This window comes from Ovis aries, chromosome 13, assembly GCF_016772045.2.
Source record: "Ovis aries strain OAR_USU_Benz2616 breed Rambouillet chromosome 13, ARS-UI_Ramb_v3.0, whole genome shotgun sequence".
In the NCBI taxonomy this organism is placed as follows: Eukaryota; Metazoa; Chordata; class Mammalia; order Artiodactyla; family Bovidae; genus Ovis; species Ovis aries.
In genome coordinates, this window is record NC_056066.1 from 21,090,822 (window position 1) to 21,106,276 (window position 15,455).

The 15,455-nt window shown below is 39.0% G+C and overlaps 1 protein-coding gene across 2 annotated transcripts in view; it reads left to right on the plus strand.

Annotated features, from left to right (window-relative positions):
* PLXDC2 (plexin domain containing 2) overlaps window positions 1-15,455 on the plus strand; it is a 447,502-nt gene that overhangs the window by 403,389 nt on the left and 28,658 nt on the right. For both annotated transcript variants that reach the window (XM_027976592.2, XM_027976593.2), the window contains exon 13: window positions 2,384-2,544. In XM_027976592.2, the coding sequence (XP_027832393.1) occupies window positions 2,384-2,544 (161 nt within the window). The remainder of the gene's footprint in view (window positions 1-2,383; window positions 2,545-15,455) is intronic.

Below are 15,455 nucleotides of genomic sequence, written 5' to 3' on the forward strand. Positions count from 1 at the left end.
TAGATGGATGGATGGAAGGGTGGATGGATAAATGGATGGATGGATAGATGGAAGGAAGGGTAGTTGGATGGAATTATACATGAGATTTGAATAAACATTCAAGGCTTCCTTTCGTAACTCTAGCAGATATTTTTGCCACATATTCTCCAAAGCAACATGTGAAGTTAATCCTACTTTTCCATGAAAGGAATCTGTCACCCTCTTTTAAAAATAAGGAAAAAAAAGCCAAGTGTACAAAATGCAATAATACAAGCATACTTAAGAATGAAGCCAGACTCTTAAAAGTAACAAATGTTAAGGGCAAAAACATAATTTATGCAGTGTCCTGAATCTGACTGTGTAGTTTGCCTCAATCTGCCTCATATAAGATATAATAATATAATAACTACATTAGCTAAGCACTTATTGTATGCCAGGTGCTTTCCTGTGTATTTAATATGTATGAAATGTTTGATTCTCACAGCAACCCTATGGCATAGTTACTGTTACTGACATGGAGAGAGGGCCTAACCAAAGATAGACAGGCTACATCAGGAGCAGGTGTGTAGCTGCCTGCCCCATGGCTGAGCAGCCAAGGCTGGGTAGCTACTACTGTCCTAAGTGCTGAAATTGGCTTGAACTAACCACGACATGCAGTGTGAGCCTTCTTCCTGGAAGTTACAGGCCTTCAATAGAGTCCAGAGTCGTCAGATTCTGCCAGTGGAATTGTTGTCAATGTGAGAAGACATATTCCTGATACTTCTTCCCCTACCATCTTCCCAGAATCCTCTGAAAATGAACTTTTACATAATGAATTACTCTAAATTATACATTCTGTGACTAATGAACTTCTGTTATGTTAAGGGAAAGCTTTAGGAATTTAAGCTTTATTAGATGTGGAGTGCTGTGCTGTGCTTAGTTGCTCAGTCATGTCCGACTGTTTGCGACCCTGTGGACTGTAGCCCGCCAGTCTCCTCTCTCCATGGGGATTCTCCAGGCAAGAATTCTGGGGTGGGTTGCCATGCCCTCCTGGGGATCGTCCCAACCCAGGGATCGAACCCAGGTCTCCCACATGGCAGGTAGATTCTTTACCATCTGAGCCACCAGGGAAGCCCATCAGACATGGGAAGGATTACAGAATACCAACTATGGGTCTCAGGCAAAGAATAAACAAATAATAGCAACGAAACTTGAAAGCATGGATGGGAAGACTTGGGAGTTCATATTTCTTTTCTCTATTTGGAATTTTGTTATCTTGTATTTACCACACATTCTGATAGGTAGTCATGTCTGTTTTTTTCTACTAATAAAAATTATGATAAAAGAAATAAATCAGTGCTTATTAAGTGAGGTTTAATAGACCAAAAAATGTTTAAAACATAGATGCAAAAGTTGGAAATAATAAAGATATAAATTGCTAATGAAAGGATTAGGACTCACTGTTCTAGAACTTCTATGAGTCTTAGAGAATTTTCTAATGATTCAAAAATACCCATCATGTTATGTAATAAGGTACAATTTCCTGGTGCACATAATTTAAGAATATCTCCTCTACTTGCCTGAGTAGACTTCAAATATTATAGAATCTTAGAACAAGAGAAGACTTTAGAGATTGGCTTTATTTGGTTGGTTGGCTTGGCTTGGCTAATTATTGCTTTCAAAATTTAATTTCTCCTTTTTCCTAACTCTCTGAAATGGATATTACAATGGAGAGCATCTTAGTAAAAGTTACAGAAAATGATATTAGTCTGTGGCATAGTAGAATATTTTCATATGCTGTGAGTTCCCTTTAGATAGTGATAAACTATTTGTGGGTCATTTAGCATCCATCTGTTACACTTTTATAGAGCATTTCGGTTTAAAACAGATTTTGAAAATTATCCTTTGAACTCATGCACAGACTTTCTCAAAATGCCTGTGTAGCCCACCAAAAGATGTTTGGTACTCTTCAGTTCAAATTTTCCAAAAGAAAATGAGAGAGGAGATTTCAAAAAGTAATCAATTTTTCCATAGGTAAGAGTGCCAGTGGTTTAATGAGAAAGATCAAAGTTAAATTTATTATACAGTTAATTAGAGTTTTAGATTTTCCCCAGTACTTTTAGAATAAAGGCTATTAATTTTGCCTTATTTAACAGAATAAAGACTATTGAACCATAAATTAAAACAGTTATAAATGTGCTTTTAATCATTAAGAGTATGGGTTTTTCATTTGCCAAGGAAAGAGCATCTAACTTCTAAAACTGGTGTTGCAGAAAAGAAAAGTGGTTCAGAAAGTTTAAAAAAAAAATTCACTGGTATTTAATTAAGAATATGAATATCCCCCTCAATGAAAATGCAGATCTACGAGTGTACCCAGAGATGCATTCATGCATGTGAATGTCTGACGGCTGTGCTGTTCTTCCAGCCTCTACAGATGACAGTGCAGCTGAGAAGAAAGGAGGAGCCCTTCATGCCGGTCTCATCGTTGGGATTCTCATCCTGGTCCTCATTATAGCCGCAGCCATCCTTGTGACAGTCTATATGTATCACCACCCGACATCAGCAGCCAGCATCTTCTTTATCGAGGTAAGTGTCAAGTAGAGTACATGAAAACCTTGCCAACTGATGAACTGTAGCCATTTGCTAACACCACCTGCATTTAATATTTAGCACATTTTCTCCACTTTGCACTTGGGAGCTGGCTGGTTTCACATACGCACGCACGCACACGTATATTGATGGATGGCTTTCATGTGCTGAGTTCAGTTACCTTATCTCAGGAGCTTTTAAAGAAATAAGCCATTTTGCCTTTCCCAGACCTGAAAGAAAATAGAAACCATATTTTTTGTCTCATTATAGCAAGTATGTGAACCAGCTGTTCTTCTGATCCTGAAAGGAATGCACCATATGCCACAGGCTGAAGGACTTAGCTTAAATCAACTAATCGATAAATACTAATTGAGTATTAGCTGGGTTCATAATAGTGTGGTGGGCCTGCTCTTAAAATGCTCACAAAATATTTAGGAAAAATACAGATTTCCCTACAAAATAACAGTTATAACAATAAGATAGTGGTATGTGCCATTGCCATTTTGTGTGAACGTGTGTGTTTTTATACATTTATCAATACATATAAATGCACATGCCTGCACACACACTCATTCAAACACAATGAGAGCACCAAGCCAAATGAGTGTTGTGTTTGCATGTACAACATGCCAGTGCCCAAGAGCAGTAGGTACGAGGAACAGCGGCGGTGTGCAAAGGGCCACAGCCAAGCCCTGGTGTCCAGAAGGCCTGAGACTGCGAAGCCTGGGGATCATAGGATAAGGTCTTTGTGACCAAGTCACCTTCTACCTCTCAGACAACTGGGCTTCCTGGTCCCTCTGTATGCATGGCTTTCATCCCAACATCATGGAGCCATTGCTCTTCAGTTCAGTTCAGTTCAGTCGCTCAGTCGTGTCCGACTCTTTGCGACCCCATGAATTGCAGCACGCCAGGCCTCCCTGTCCATCACCAACTCCTGGAGTTCACTCAGATTCATGTCCATGGAGTCAGTGATGCCATCAGCCATCTCATCCTCTGTCGTCCCCTTCTCCTCCTGCCCCTAATCCCTTCCAGCATCAGAGTCTTTTCCAATGAGTCAACTCTTCTCATGAGGTGGCCAAAGTACTGGAGTTTCAACTTTAGCATCATTCCTCCCAAAGAAATCCCAGGGCTGATCTCCTTCAGAATGGACTGGTTGGATCTCCTTGCAGTCCAAGGCACTCTCAAGAGTCTTCTCCAACACCACAGTTCAAAAGAATCAATTCTTCGGTGCTCAGCCTTCTTCACAGTCCAACTCTCACATCCATACATGACCACAGGAAAAACCATAGCCTTGCCTAGACGGACCTTAGTTGGCAAAGTAATGTCTCTGCTTTTGAATATACTATCTAGATTGGTCATAACTTTTCTTCCAAGGAGTAAGCGTCTTTGAATTTCATGGCTGCAGTCACCATCTGCAGTGATTTTGGAGCCCCAAAAAATAAAGTCTGACACTGTTTCCACTGTTTCCCCATCTATTTCCCATGAAGTGATGGGACCGGTTGCCATGATCTTCGTTTTCTGAATGTTGAGCTTTAAGCCAACTTTTTCACTCTCCTCTTTCACTTTCATCAAGAGGCTCTTTAGTTCCTCTTCACTTTCTGCCATAAGGGTGGTATTATCTGCATATCTGAGGTTATTGATATTGCTCCCGGCAGTCTTAATTCCAGCTTGTGTTTCTTCCAGCCCAGCGTTTCTCATGATGTACTCTGCATAGAAGTGAAATAAGCAGGGTGACAATATACAGCCTTGATGTACTCCTTTTCCTATTTGGAACCAGTCTGTTGTTCCATGTCCAGTTCTAACTGTTGCTTCCTGACCTGCATACAGGTTTCTCAAGAGGCAGGTCAGGTGGTCTGGTATTCCCATCTCTCTCAGAATTTTCCACAACACAACATAAATACTAGAGCAGTGAAGGAAACCTCCCTCAGAGCTTCCAACTTGAAAAGTTTAAATCTTCTCCAGTTCACCAGGTGATATACAGACAGTTACTTAGAATTTTATTCACGTGTTAAGTGAGAACTTGTGATGACCTTTAAACTACAAATTTACCTTTGGCCTCTGTAACAGTAGAAAGTGAATGCAGATCAATTAAATAATTGTTCAGAAGTCCTCTATGGCTCTCAGCTGCCTGTGGAGTGAAGTGCAGTCTTCTTAGACCTCCTTCAAGACCTTGGCTGTTTCTATCTTGTCTGTCAGTTCAATTTTTAATCCATAGCTCCTCAACTTGGAATTCATGTTAGTCGCTCAGTTGTGTCTGGCTCTTTGCCACCCATGGACTGTAACCCACCAGGCTCCTCTGTCCATAGAACTCACCAGGCAAGAATACTGGAGTGGGCTGCCATTCCATTCTCTAGGGGATCTTCCAGACCCAGGGATCAAAGCCGGGTCTCCTGCATTGCAGGCAGATTCTTTACTGTCTAAGCCACCTTCAACATGGAGTTCAGTACCATCCAATTCACTCCATGTTCTTCTCCACACACACCCCAAATTCTCTGTGCCACCAAGACATTGCTCCTTCTGTTCCTTCCACCGAGAAAGTCCCCTCTTCCACCTCAGTCTTTGAATTCTGGATCCCAGTAGCCTTCAATACCATGTACCCTGTAAGCTTTCCTTACCATCGCTCTGCCAGGACAGCCGCACATATTCTGTCTTTCCTCTGAAATTCTATCCATAGTAATACATATGTATATTTCTCTGATATTTACCTTTCTGTTTTGCATTAGAGTTAAATATATAGGTGATTTATTCCACCCTGAAGACTTCTAACTTCCTCGAGATTTCAATTAAATAACTGAAATCTCTTTCAAATAAGGGTATTCTATAAGTACTTTCTAGAAAAAAATATAAATATCCTAGGACATTTCAAACTTCGACTAAATTTTCACACACAATGTCTTCCAAAACTGGTATTCTCATTTAAAGTGATAATTTAATGACTTACTGGAGTGGGAAAGCCATTGCCTTCTCCAGGGGATCTTCCTACCCAGGGATCAAACCCAGGTCTCCCTTATTGCGAGCAGATTCTTAACCATCTGAGCCACCAGGCAAGCCCAAAGTCATAATAATTGTGTAATGATGAGACATTGTGTGTAGTTAGAAAACTCATACTAAGTCTTGTTAATGTGCTTCCATCTTAATTCTGATGGAAGAAAGGTCATTTCCCAAGGTTATGAGTGCATTGCTCCAAGGGCTGACAGGTGACAAGCTGTAAATCTTCAGTGACTAACCAGACACCAAGCTGCTGCTGTAACCCTCATGTGTTTAAGCTTTTTAACATACTGTGTCCTACACCCTCATAACACAAAGGAAGAGACTGAGGTCCAGAGTGGTGGATCGCCTTCCCCAAGATCAAAGAGCCACAGTTCTAGGAAGAATCCTCATCTTTCCATACCTTTTCCGCAGTTTCCCAGCTTCTCTTCTCTTTGCCTTTTTTCTTGCCATTGAGTCAATTGCCAATAATTCTGCCTCCATCACTGGCTCTTTGACACCCTGCCGTCCTCATGCAACTCACAGCGGCTGGTCAGCAGATGAGTTTTTAAGATAATCATCATAACTGTACTATTATTAAAGCTGATCCATGTCTGCAAAATCAAAACACAAATGCATTATGACTGCCCAGTTTTACTGACATGCCAGACCTATGAATTCAAAGATTTGAATTACTAACTAAATTAGAGCTATTGGTGCATGAAGAGATTGTGTTTATCAATATTGTCTAAGTTGCTTTTCATCTTCTATATTATACTACTGTCTGCTTTTTAGGTGAATTTGATGTGCTTTTTCCCATTAAGAAATTGTACCTCTTTATTATAAAAAAAAGATCTGTGGAAACATAAAAGCAAAAAGTGAAGTCATTTAGAGTCCTAATGTACAGAACTAATCACTATAACTATGTGTTTTCCTATAATTTTTACATGCATAACTTGGTGTCGCCCATTTAGTATAATTGTGATTTAACTGACATGCAAATTTATACTTTTTATTTTTGAAACATCATTCTAATGGCTGTATGCTCTTCCATTCAACATTCATTCAACAGTTTTACATTGATTGTCCCATATGCTGTGAAGAGGTGTTCAGAAACACCAAGGGCCTAACATTGTTTATGATGCCTTGAAGTAAAAAGAACCTTATTCCAACCAATTTGACTGTGCATTAGTTTTCTATTGCTGCTGTAACAAATTACCGTGAACCTGGTAGTTTAAAACAACACAGTCTCTTACAGTTCTGAAGGTCAGAAATCCAAACTCAGTCTCATTGGGGTAAAGTCAAGGCGGAACTGACTCCTTCTAAAGGCTTCAGGAAGAATCATTTCCTTACCATTTTCAATTGTTAGAGGCTGCATGCATTTCTTGGCTCCTGGCCCCTTTTTCTCATCATTCCATCTCTGCTTCTGTCATCACATCTTCTATTACTAACTCCAACCCCTACCACCTTCTCGTAAGGCCCCTTGTGATCCCAGATAACCTCCCCAGGTCACAGGCATTAGTTTAATCACATCTACAAAGTCTGTTTTGCCTATCTTGTAGTTGACCGGTTTTTGCAATTAGGACATGGACATAATTAGGAGGCCATTATTCTGCCTACCACAGATTGAATCAAATGTGAGCTGCATCACACACTCCCCATTAAACTGGGACATGCCTTTGACTTTAAGACACATCCCAATGTCCATGATGTTAAAATATGACCCACTATGTTTCTTGTGTATTTCACCACGAAGTCCAGACTGCATTGAACATTTATAGAAATTAGTTTCCATGCTAAAAAAAGAAGTGTATGCTGTGATGAATATTTTAAAATTTTATTTATTTTTATTTATTTTTTTAATACCAGAAGCAGTTTATATTGGGATATAGCCAATTAACAATTTTGTGATAGTTTCAAATGAACAGTGAACGGACTCCGCCATACATGCACGTGTATCCATTCTCCATCAAAGCTCCTTCCCATCCAGGCTGGCACATAACATTGAGCAGAGTTCCATGTGCTATACAATAGCTTTCTGTTGGTTATCCATTTTAAACACAGCAGTGTGTACATAACCTTCCCAAAGTCCTTAACTATCCCTTCCCCACTGACAGCCATGAGTTTGTTTTCTAAGTCTGTGAGTCTCTTTCTGTTTTTTAAGTAAGTTCATTTGTGTCATTTCTTTGTAGATTCCACATATAAGGAATGTCATATGATATTTCTGTTTCCCTGTCTGACTTACTTCACTCCATATGACAATTTAATAACTTGGCCCTTAAGTGGATAGGCCACAGTTTATGCAGCCATATTGTATTCTGGTGCATTTGGGGTTCTTAACATTGTTTGCTCGTATAACTGGCCCCATGAACATGATAATGAACATGAACATGATAATGATAACAGTAAACATTTATTAAATTCACTGGTGAAAGTGACTTGTATTTATTACCTCATTTAGTCCTCACAGAGAACCGTGAGGCACTAAAATGATCTCCATGTCACAGATGAGGGCAATAAGGCACAGAACTTAAGCAGCTTGCTCAGTATCATGTATTTAGTCAGTGGTGGAATCAGAGTTTCAGCCCAGGCTCTCCAGAATCATGCCCTTAACCTCTAGGCTATGCTGCCTCTCTGTGTAAAGGGGCTTGCTTCACACGCTGTATGTAGTCATGTAGGAAGATATGTGCATGCTTGCTAAGTTGCTTAGTCATGTCTGACTCTTTGCAACCCTATGGACTGTAGCCCACCAGGCTCCTCTGTCCATGGGATTCTCTAAGTTAGATTACTGAAATGGGTTGACATGACCTCCTCCAGAGGATCTTCCCAATTTAGGGTTCAAACCCGTGTCTCTTATGTCTCCTGCCTTGACAGGCAGGCTCTTTACCATTAGCACCAGTAGAGAAGCCCAGGAAGACGTGTATCTAAGGATATACATGATGTTCCTAGAACAGATTCCCCAAAGTGTGATCTCATGAAACAAAGAAACATCTTAAAGGCACTTAACAAATATTGCCAAAATCATTGCCCAAAGGTGTACACCACTTTATGTAGCCATCCTTGCTATTGTCTTTTTTTAGTGAAGATAATAATGGCAGTAGCTGTTATCTTTGTATTATGTTCTTGCAGAAAAGATGCACTAATTACTATACATACGTTTTGTGGATGCAAACACTCTTCCTCATATGTTACCTGGACTTTAGCTTTTAAACTTTTTCTTATGGAAAGAGAATGGGATAAAACAAGGATTAAATTCTAGAAATTCATTGTTATATGGGATGCTCAGTGAATATGACTCAAGTGATTAAAATCAAGAGAAAAGTAGTCGAGAATGAGGAAGTCTTGATGATAAACCAAATCATGACTTCATATATTGTGTAATTAAATAATAATTGAGCTGACTATTTATACCTCATGTCTTAGAGGATCGGGGCTGAGTTCCATTCTCCTGAGACAGTCACTCTACTCATTTGGCAGAATAGTCTATTTTTCATAAACTTATCTTTTATATTTCTCTATCATCCTCTTCAGGTCTTAAACTGAGCATTTTCTTTTGATTTTTTACTAGATGGCTTTCGTTTGCATTGGCCTATCTGGTTTCTCTCAGTAATTTTCAAAAAAGATACTTGAGTTTGACTAAAACCTATCTCGTTATACATGAATGAATAACATGCTTAAAAATCCTTTTTTGAAATCAGGATCATTATATTGAAATAAAATAGCAAAGAACAATATTCGAATAAGTACATATTCCTTGATTTTTAATAGATTTTCATGAAGCTACTATTTCTTTGGAAGAATTAAAATGCCTTGGGTTCTACATGAAATTTAATGTTTGCTGAACATTTCTAGGCATAGATTCTGTGATTTACAATACAGAATGAATATGGGTTGTAAACATAAGTGTTTGCTGCTGCTGCTAAGTCACTTCAGTCATGTCCGACTCTATGTGACCCCATAGGCGGCAGCCCACCAGGCTCCCCTGTCCCTGGGATTCTCCAGGCAAGAACACTGGAGTGGGTTGCCATTTCCTTCTCCAATGCATGAAAGTTTTTCACTTTTCATGAAAGTGAAGTCGCTCAGTCGTGTCCGACCCTCAGACATTAATGTTTGCCCACTGTTAAATACTATCATATATCACTCTTGAAAATGCCCCTCTATTCCTAAATATTTTAACCTACTCCAGTATTCTTGCCTGGAAAATTCCATGGACAGAGGAGCATGGCAGGCTGCAGTCCCTGGGGTCCAAGAGTCAGGCACTCCTGAGCATGCACGTGCATGCTATTCCTGAAAGCCAGGTGGCAAGTGTCCCTTCTCCCCTCCACCATGTTTGGAGGCAACTCCAGTGCAGAGACAGAAACACAGCATGGTGAAACAGTTCATCTGGGGCATGAGACAGCCAGTTTCAGAGCCAAGACTTGAACTTGGGACTCATCTGGCCTATGGGCTGTGCTGCTACAGCACCCACATAACCACAGGCTCCTGAGCAGTTTGTCATTCAAGGAATTCCTCACCCCAAGAATATCTGTGAATAACAAGGACCCATGGAGAGTGAGATGAAAGAAAGACGGGCAGCTGTGGCCCTCAACTTTTCCTGGCAATCAGGAGTGCTGCCAGGAAAGAAACTAGAGAAAAGGAGCCAGGCAAGGATTCAAGAGGCTGCTGCTGGGGAGAAAAAAAGTGTTTACTAAAAGTTTGGCATCTTGCTTTACGGCTGCCTAATGAATAGCACTTGGAAGACAAGAAGACATGATACACTGACTAACCTGTGTAGTAAATAGAGAATTCATTTCATAGACCCATGGATCTCTTTTCATCTTGAAGTCACATTTCTTTTTTTTTCATAACTGAATGTTACCCTTAAGGCATTCTTTAGTCTTATTCCAGGCTTAAAGGAAACTCCAGGAAAAAGTAGGTTCTTGAAAGAAAATATTTATTTTTATTTCTTAGAGGAGGCAAAAGGGAGCATTCACTTTTGATGAACTACTGTGAAGAAGAAAAGATGAGGCAAAATCCAGCTGAAATGGTTTGACACTCTCCTTAAAGAAGTTGTTTTATTAGATGGCAACTTTCCAGAAATATAGCCATATGAAAAAAGGCGAAAATCATTTACATTTTTTAAAAAGACACTTTTTGTGTATCTGTCTAAAATGCTGGAATTTTATTCATGTCCATCACTGAATGTTTCTGAGACATCAGTTTAAGTTTATGGTGATTCTTTTATTTATGCAGTTACCAAAATAAGATCTCTTTATAAGTATAATCTTTCATTTACTCTTCTGGATAACATATGTGTGTGTGTGTGTGTATGCTAAGTTGCCTCAGTCATGTCAAGCTCTTTGCGACCCTCTGAACTGTAGCTCACCAGGATCCTCTGTTCATGAAATTCTCCAGGCAAGACTATAGTGTTTTTAAATTAATAAAATATTTTCTTCACTTCATCAGGAAGAATTATTAAAAAATAGTGAGTAAAATATTTAATATCTCACTGAGTTCTCTGCTCTAATTGCTTCTTAATTACTATGTGCTATGCTTAGTCAGTCATGTCAAACTCTTTGCGACCCCAGGGGCTGTAGCCCCCCAGGGTCCTCTAGCCATGGGGATTCTCCAGGCAAGAATATTGGAGTGGGTTGCCAGCCCTCTTCCAGGGCATCTTCCCAACCCAGGGATCAAACCCAGGTCTCCCACATTGCAGGCAGATTCTTTATCATCTGAGCCACCAGGGAAGCCCCTTAATTACCATACCAAAACTCATTATTTTTAATGGTACATAAAGCCGTGAAATAAATATTATATATATTCATATTGTATTTTTATCATACATATTTATATGTGTGTGTGTGTATATATATATATATATATTTTTTTTTTTTTTTTTAATGGGGCTTCTCAGGTTGTACAGTGGTAAAGAATCTGTCTGCCAATGCAGGAGGAGCAAGTGGTGTGAGTTTGATCCCTGGGTCGGGAAGATCACCTGGAGGAGGAAATGGGGAAAATTCCATGGACAAAGGAGCTTGACAGGCTAAGGGGTCACAAAGAGTCAGACATAGCTAAAGGACCGAGCACACACACAGATATAATTTACACTTGTGTATAAAATTCCACAAGGAAACCCTTAAAAGATGAAAGACCCAAGTGAATAAATAAATAAAAACCCACAGAAATACAGTCTACTTGGGTGTCTGTAAACCTGAATTATGTTGCTTTAAGAACACAATATATGTTTTAGGTATTCCAAGTCTTTCTTTCTGTTAGCTCTTTAAAAGAAATTTGCTCTACTTATAATACCAACAATTGAATAATTTCTTCTTTTTGACTTTAGTAGCTGACTTTTGTTAAAATAAACACGTAAGTCCATTTGTAGAGACAGAGACTATAAACTTTAATTTAGCAATGATAACTGCATTGCAATCATAATAAATTGAACTATAGATTATTTTTCCACCAATTCAAAATAGTGTGATTTTTAGGACGGCATTATAAAACCACTAAACTAAACAATTTATCATGAATTGATGCTTTTGAACTGTGGTGTTGGAAAAGACTCTTGAGAGTCCCTTGGACTACAAGGAGATCCAACCAGTCCATCCTAAAGGAAATCAACCCTGAATATTCATTGAAAGAACTGTTGCTGAAGCTGAAGTTTCAATACTTTGGCTCCCTGCTGTGAAGAGCCAACTCATTGGAAAAGACCTTGATGCTGAGAAGGATTGAAGGCAGAGGGAAAAGGGAACAACAGAGGACGAGATGGTTGGATGGCATCACTGACTCAATGGACATGAGTTTGAGCAAGCTCCAGGAGATGGTGAAGGACAGGGAAGCCTGGCGTGCTGCAGTCCAGGGGGTCACAAAGAGTTGGACACAACTGAGCGACTGAACAAAAACAACAATGCTTCGGATGGAAAGACACATAATAAATTCATTCCTGTTGTTGTTTAGTCACTAAATCATGTTCAATTCTTTACCACTGACCTACCACGGAAGCCCAATAAATTCATTAGGATAATGAAATATTGGACTGGGTATATCTTAACAAACAACATAATTGGATTAGAATTTGTTTAGAAAGAGAGGTATATAAAAAATGGACCAGATGAACTAAAAACCACTGAACATGTCGAGCAAAGTCAAAAGAAAACCAAACTGATAAGTATATTGATAGCAACAAATCCAAATGTAAAAGAGATGGAATTATTGGGGAGAAAGCTATAGTAACAGAAAGTCATAGACAAAGCTATGGTTTTTCCAGTAGTCATGTACAGATGTGAGAGCTGGACCATAAAGAAGGTTGAGTGCTCAAGAAATGATGCTTTTGAATTGTGGTGCTGGAGAGGACTGTTGAGAGTCCCTCGGACAGGAAGGAGATCAAACCAGTCAATCCTAAAGGAAATCAGTCCTGAATATTCGTTGAAAGGAATGATGCTGAAGCTGAAGCTCCAATAGTTTGGCTACCTGATGTGAAGAGCCAACTGATTGGAAGAGATCCTGATTCTGGGAAAGACTGAGGGCGAGAGGAGAAGGGGGCAACAGAGAATGAGACGATTGGATGGCATCATCAACTCAATGCACAGGAGTTTGAGCAAACTCCGGGAGATAGTAAAGGACAGGGAAGCCTGGCATGCTGCAGTTCATGGGGTGGCAAAGAGCTGAACACAACTAAATAACATTAAAATGCAAAAAGATATATTACTATAAAAATTTCAGGAGTACAGAAGAGGAAAAGTAGAATATATTTTTTAAAAACTAAGTAATTATCTTGTTTTTGGATTTAAAATTTTATTTACCAACTGTAAAAGCTATTTAGCAGAATATATTTAGTGTAATGGGAAACAGTATATATATTTTTTAAAATGAAATGATTTATGGTATTTCAGTGGAAGAATAACCAGAGGTTATGAGATTTGAAATTATTTTCTATTAGCTTTGGTTAATAGGTGGAATTAACTGATCAGACCTTTCAGGGTACTGTGTTTAAAACAAAATCAGAATGACTTCCCTCATTGTATTATTTTATTTTGCTTCTTAGTGAACTTTAATAAATATATGGTAGCTCCAGGGGACAGAACATTTATCTCATCATTGTTTGTATCCCCAGGACAAGCACAATGCTTAGTAAATATTTGCTGAATAAATGAGCACATAAACACATATGTGCTCAGTCGTGTACAACTCTTTGAGACCCCGTGGGCTATAGTCCACCAGATTCGTCTGTCCATGGAATTTCCCAGACAAGAATACTGGAGTGGATTGTCATTTCCTTCTCCAGGGTGTAAGAAATACGCTCACCAGCTTCAAACCAAGGAATGGAATCAGAGTCCCAAAGCACAGCAAAAGCTAGACTTTCAATGATGGTCTTGAAAGATCGGGTGTCTCGTGGGCAAGCACACCCCTGACAGTTACAGCAAGCACTTTTATTCCCTATCACACAGATCCCTCCCCAGTTCCTCATTGGCTTCGTACTATGGGGTTACAATCTTCCTGGACTTCATCGTCTAGGTCTCATAGGGTATTCTTTCTACTCCCTTCCCATCCTAAGTCCACATTCCTCAACAAGGACTTTAGTTTATCCTTTCCCAAACATCCTGTTAGCTTAGGGACTCTCCAGGTATAAGCTGTTAGACAACATGAACTTGCCAATAATTTTCCAAGAAAAAATGGCTAACTCTGAAAAACCATTGGTTGATAATTTTCCACACAAGGCCAGCTACCTCATCCTGAAAATGGACCACTCCAAGTTCCATTTCTTACTAGGGGAGCTTCCTGGTCCAGGGATCAAAGCTACATCTCCTGTGTCTCCTGCACTGACAGGTGGATTCTTTACCACTGTACTACCTGGCTAAATAAGTAGTCTCATCTAAAATAATCCAAGTAGAATGTCAATAACAGAATCATAAAATGATAGAAAGTTGGATACAACAGGAAATTTAAGGAAAAATCAAATGCAGTGGTTCCCAACTCTTGCATTACATGTCTCACCTGAAGAGAAATTAAAACTTCATTTCCCTGAATAAACTTTTGTGTGCTTGGAACTATAAATAACTCTTGAAATTGCAACATTGATGTTATAAGACTTGATGCATTTGGACATTTTCAATGAAAATCTTATTGGAATATTTTAGTTGAATCTTTCACTGTAAGTTTTAAATGCATAAAATTAATGTTGATTTAAAATATTGCCCTTTCAGGACTTCCCTGTTGGCCAGTGGCTAAGACTCTGAGCTCCCAATGCAGGGGGTCCAGGTTTGATCTCTGATCAGGAAACTAGATCCCACTTGCCATAACTAAGATCTGGTGCAGACAAAATATTTTTTCTAACTTTTAAAAATAAATAAAAATATTGCCCTTTTAAAAAATCATTGGCACATATGTATCAATTATAAGGCTAATTGGAGGTTATAGGCTCATAGTAAGTAGAGAACCAGTGTTTGTCCATTTTCTCACTTTTTAGATGAGAACGTGAATAATAAGAGATGGGAAGTGATTTGCCTGAGACCTTAGTGTTTGACAGTTATGAAAGCAGGAACCAGCTAAGTGCAGTAAGTAGAAAGAGATCAGTGCAAAGAGGACAGACCTTGCAAAAATTCTAGCTTTTAATTTACTAATTTTGTGACTTTTGGTCAATTCCTTAACTTCTCTGTGTAATGCAACCAGAAATTAAAAGCACATTTGCTGCCTCCTAAGGTGACTTCATCAGCATTGTGTTAAAAGCACTATTTTTATATGGACACCTTATCTTTGACAAAGGAGGCAAGAATATACAATGGAGTAAAGACAATCTCTTTAACAAGTGGTGCTGGGAAAATTGGTCAACCACTTGTAAAAGAATGAAACTAGATCACTTTCTAACACCGCACACAAAAATAAACTCAAAATGGATTAAAGATCTAAATGTAAGATCAGAAACTATAAAACTCCTAGAGGAGAACATAGGCAAAACACTC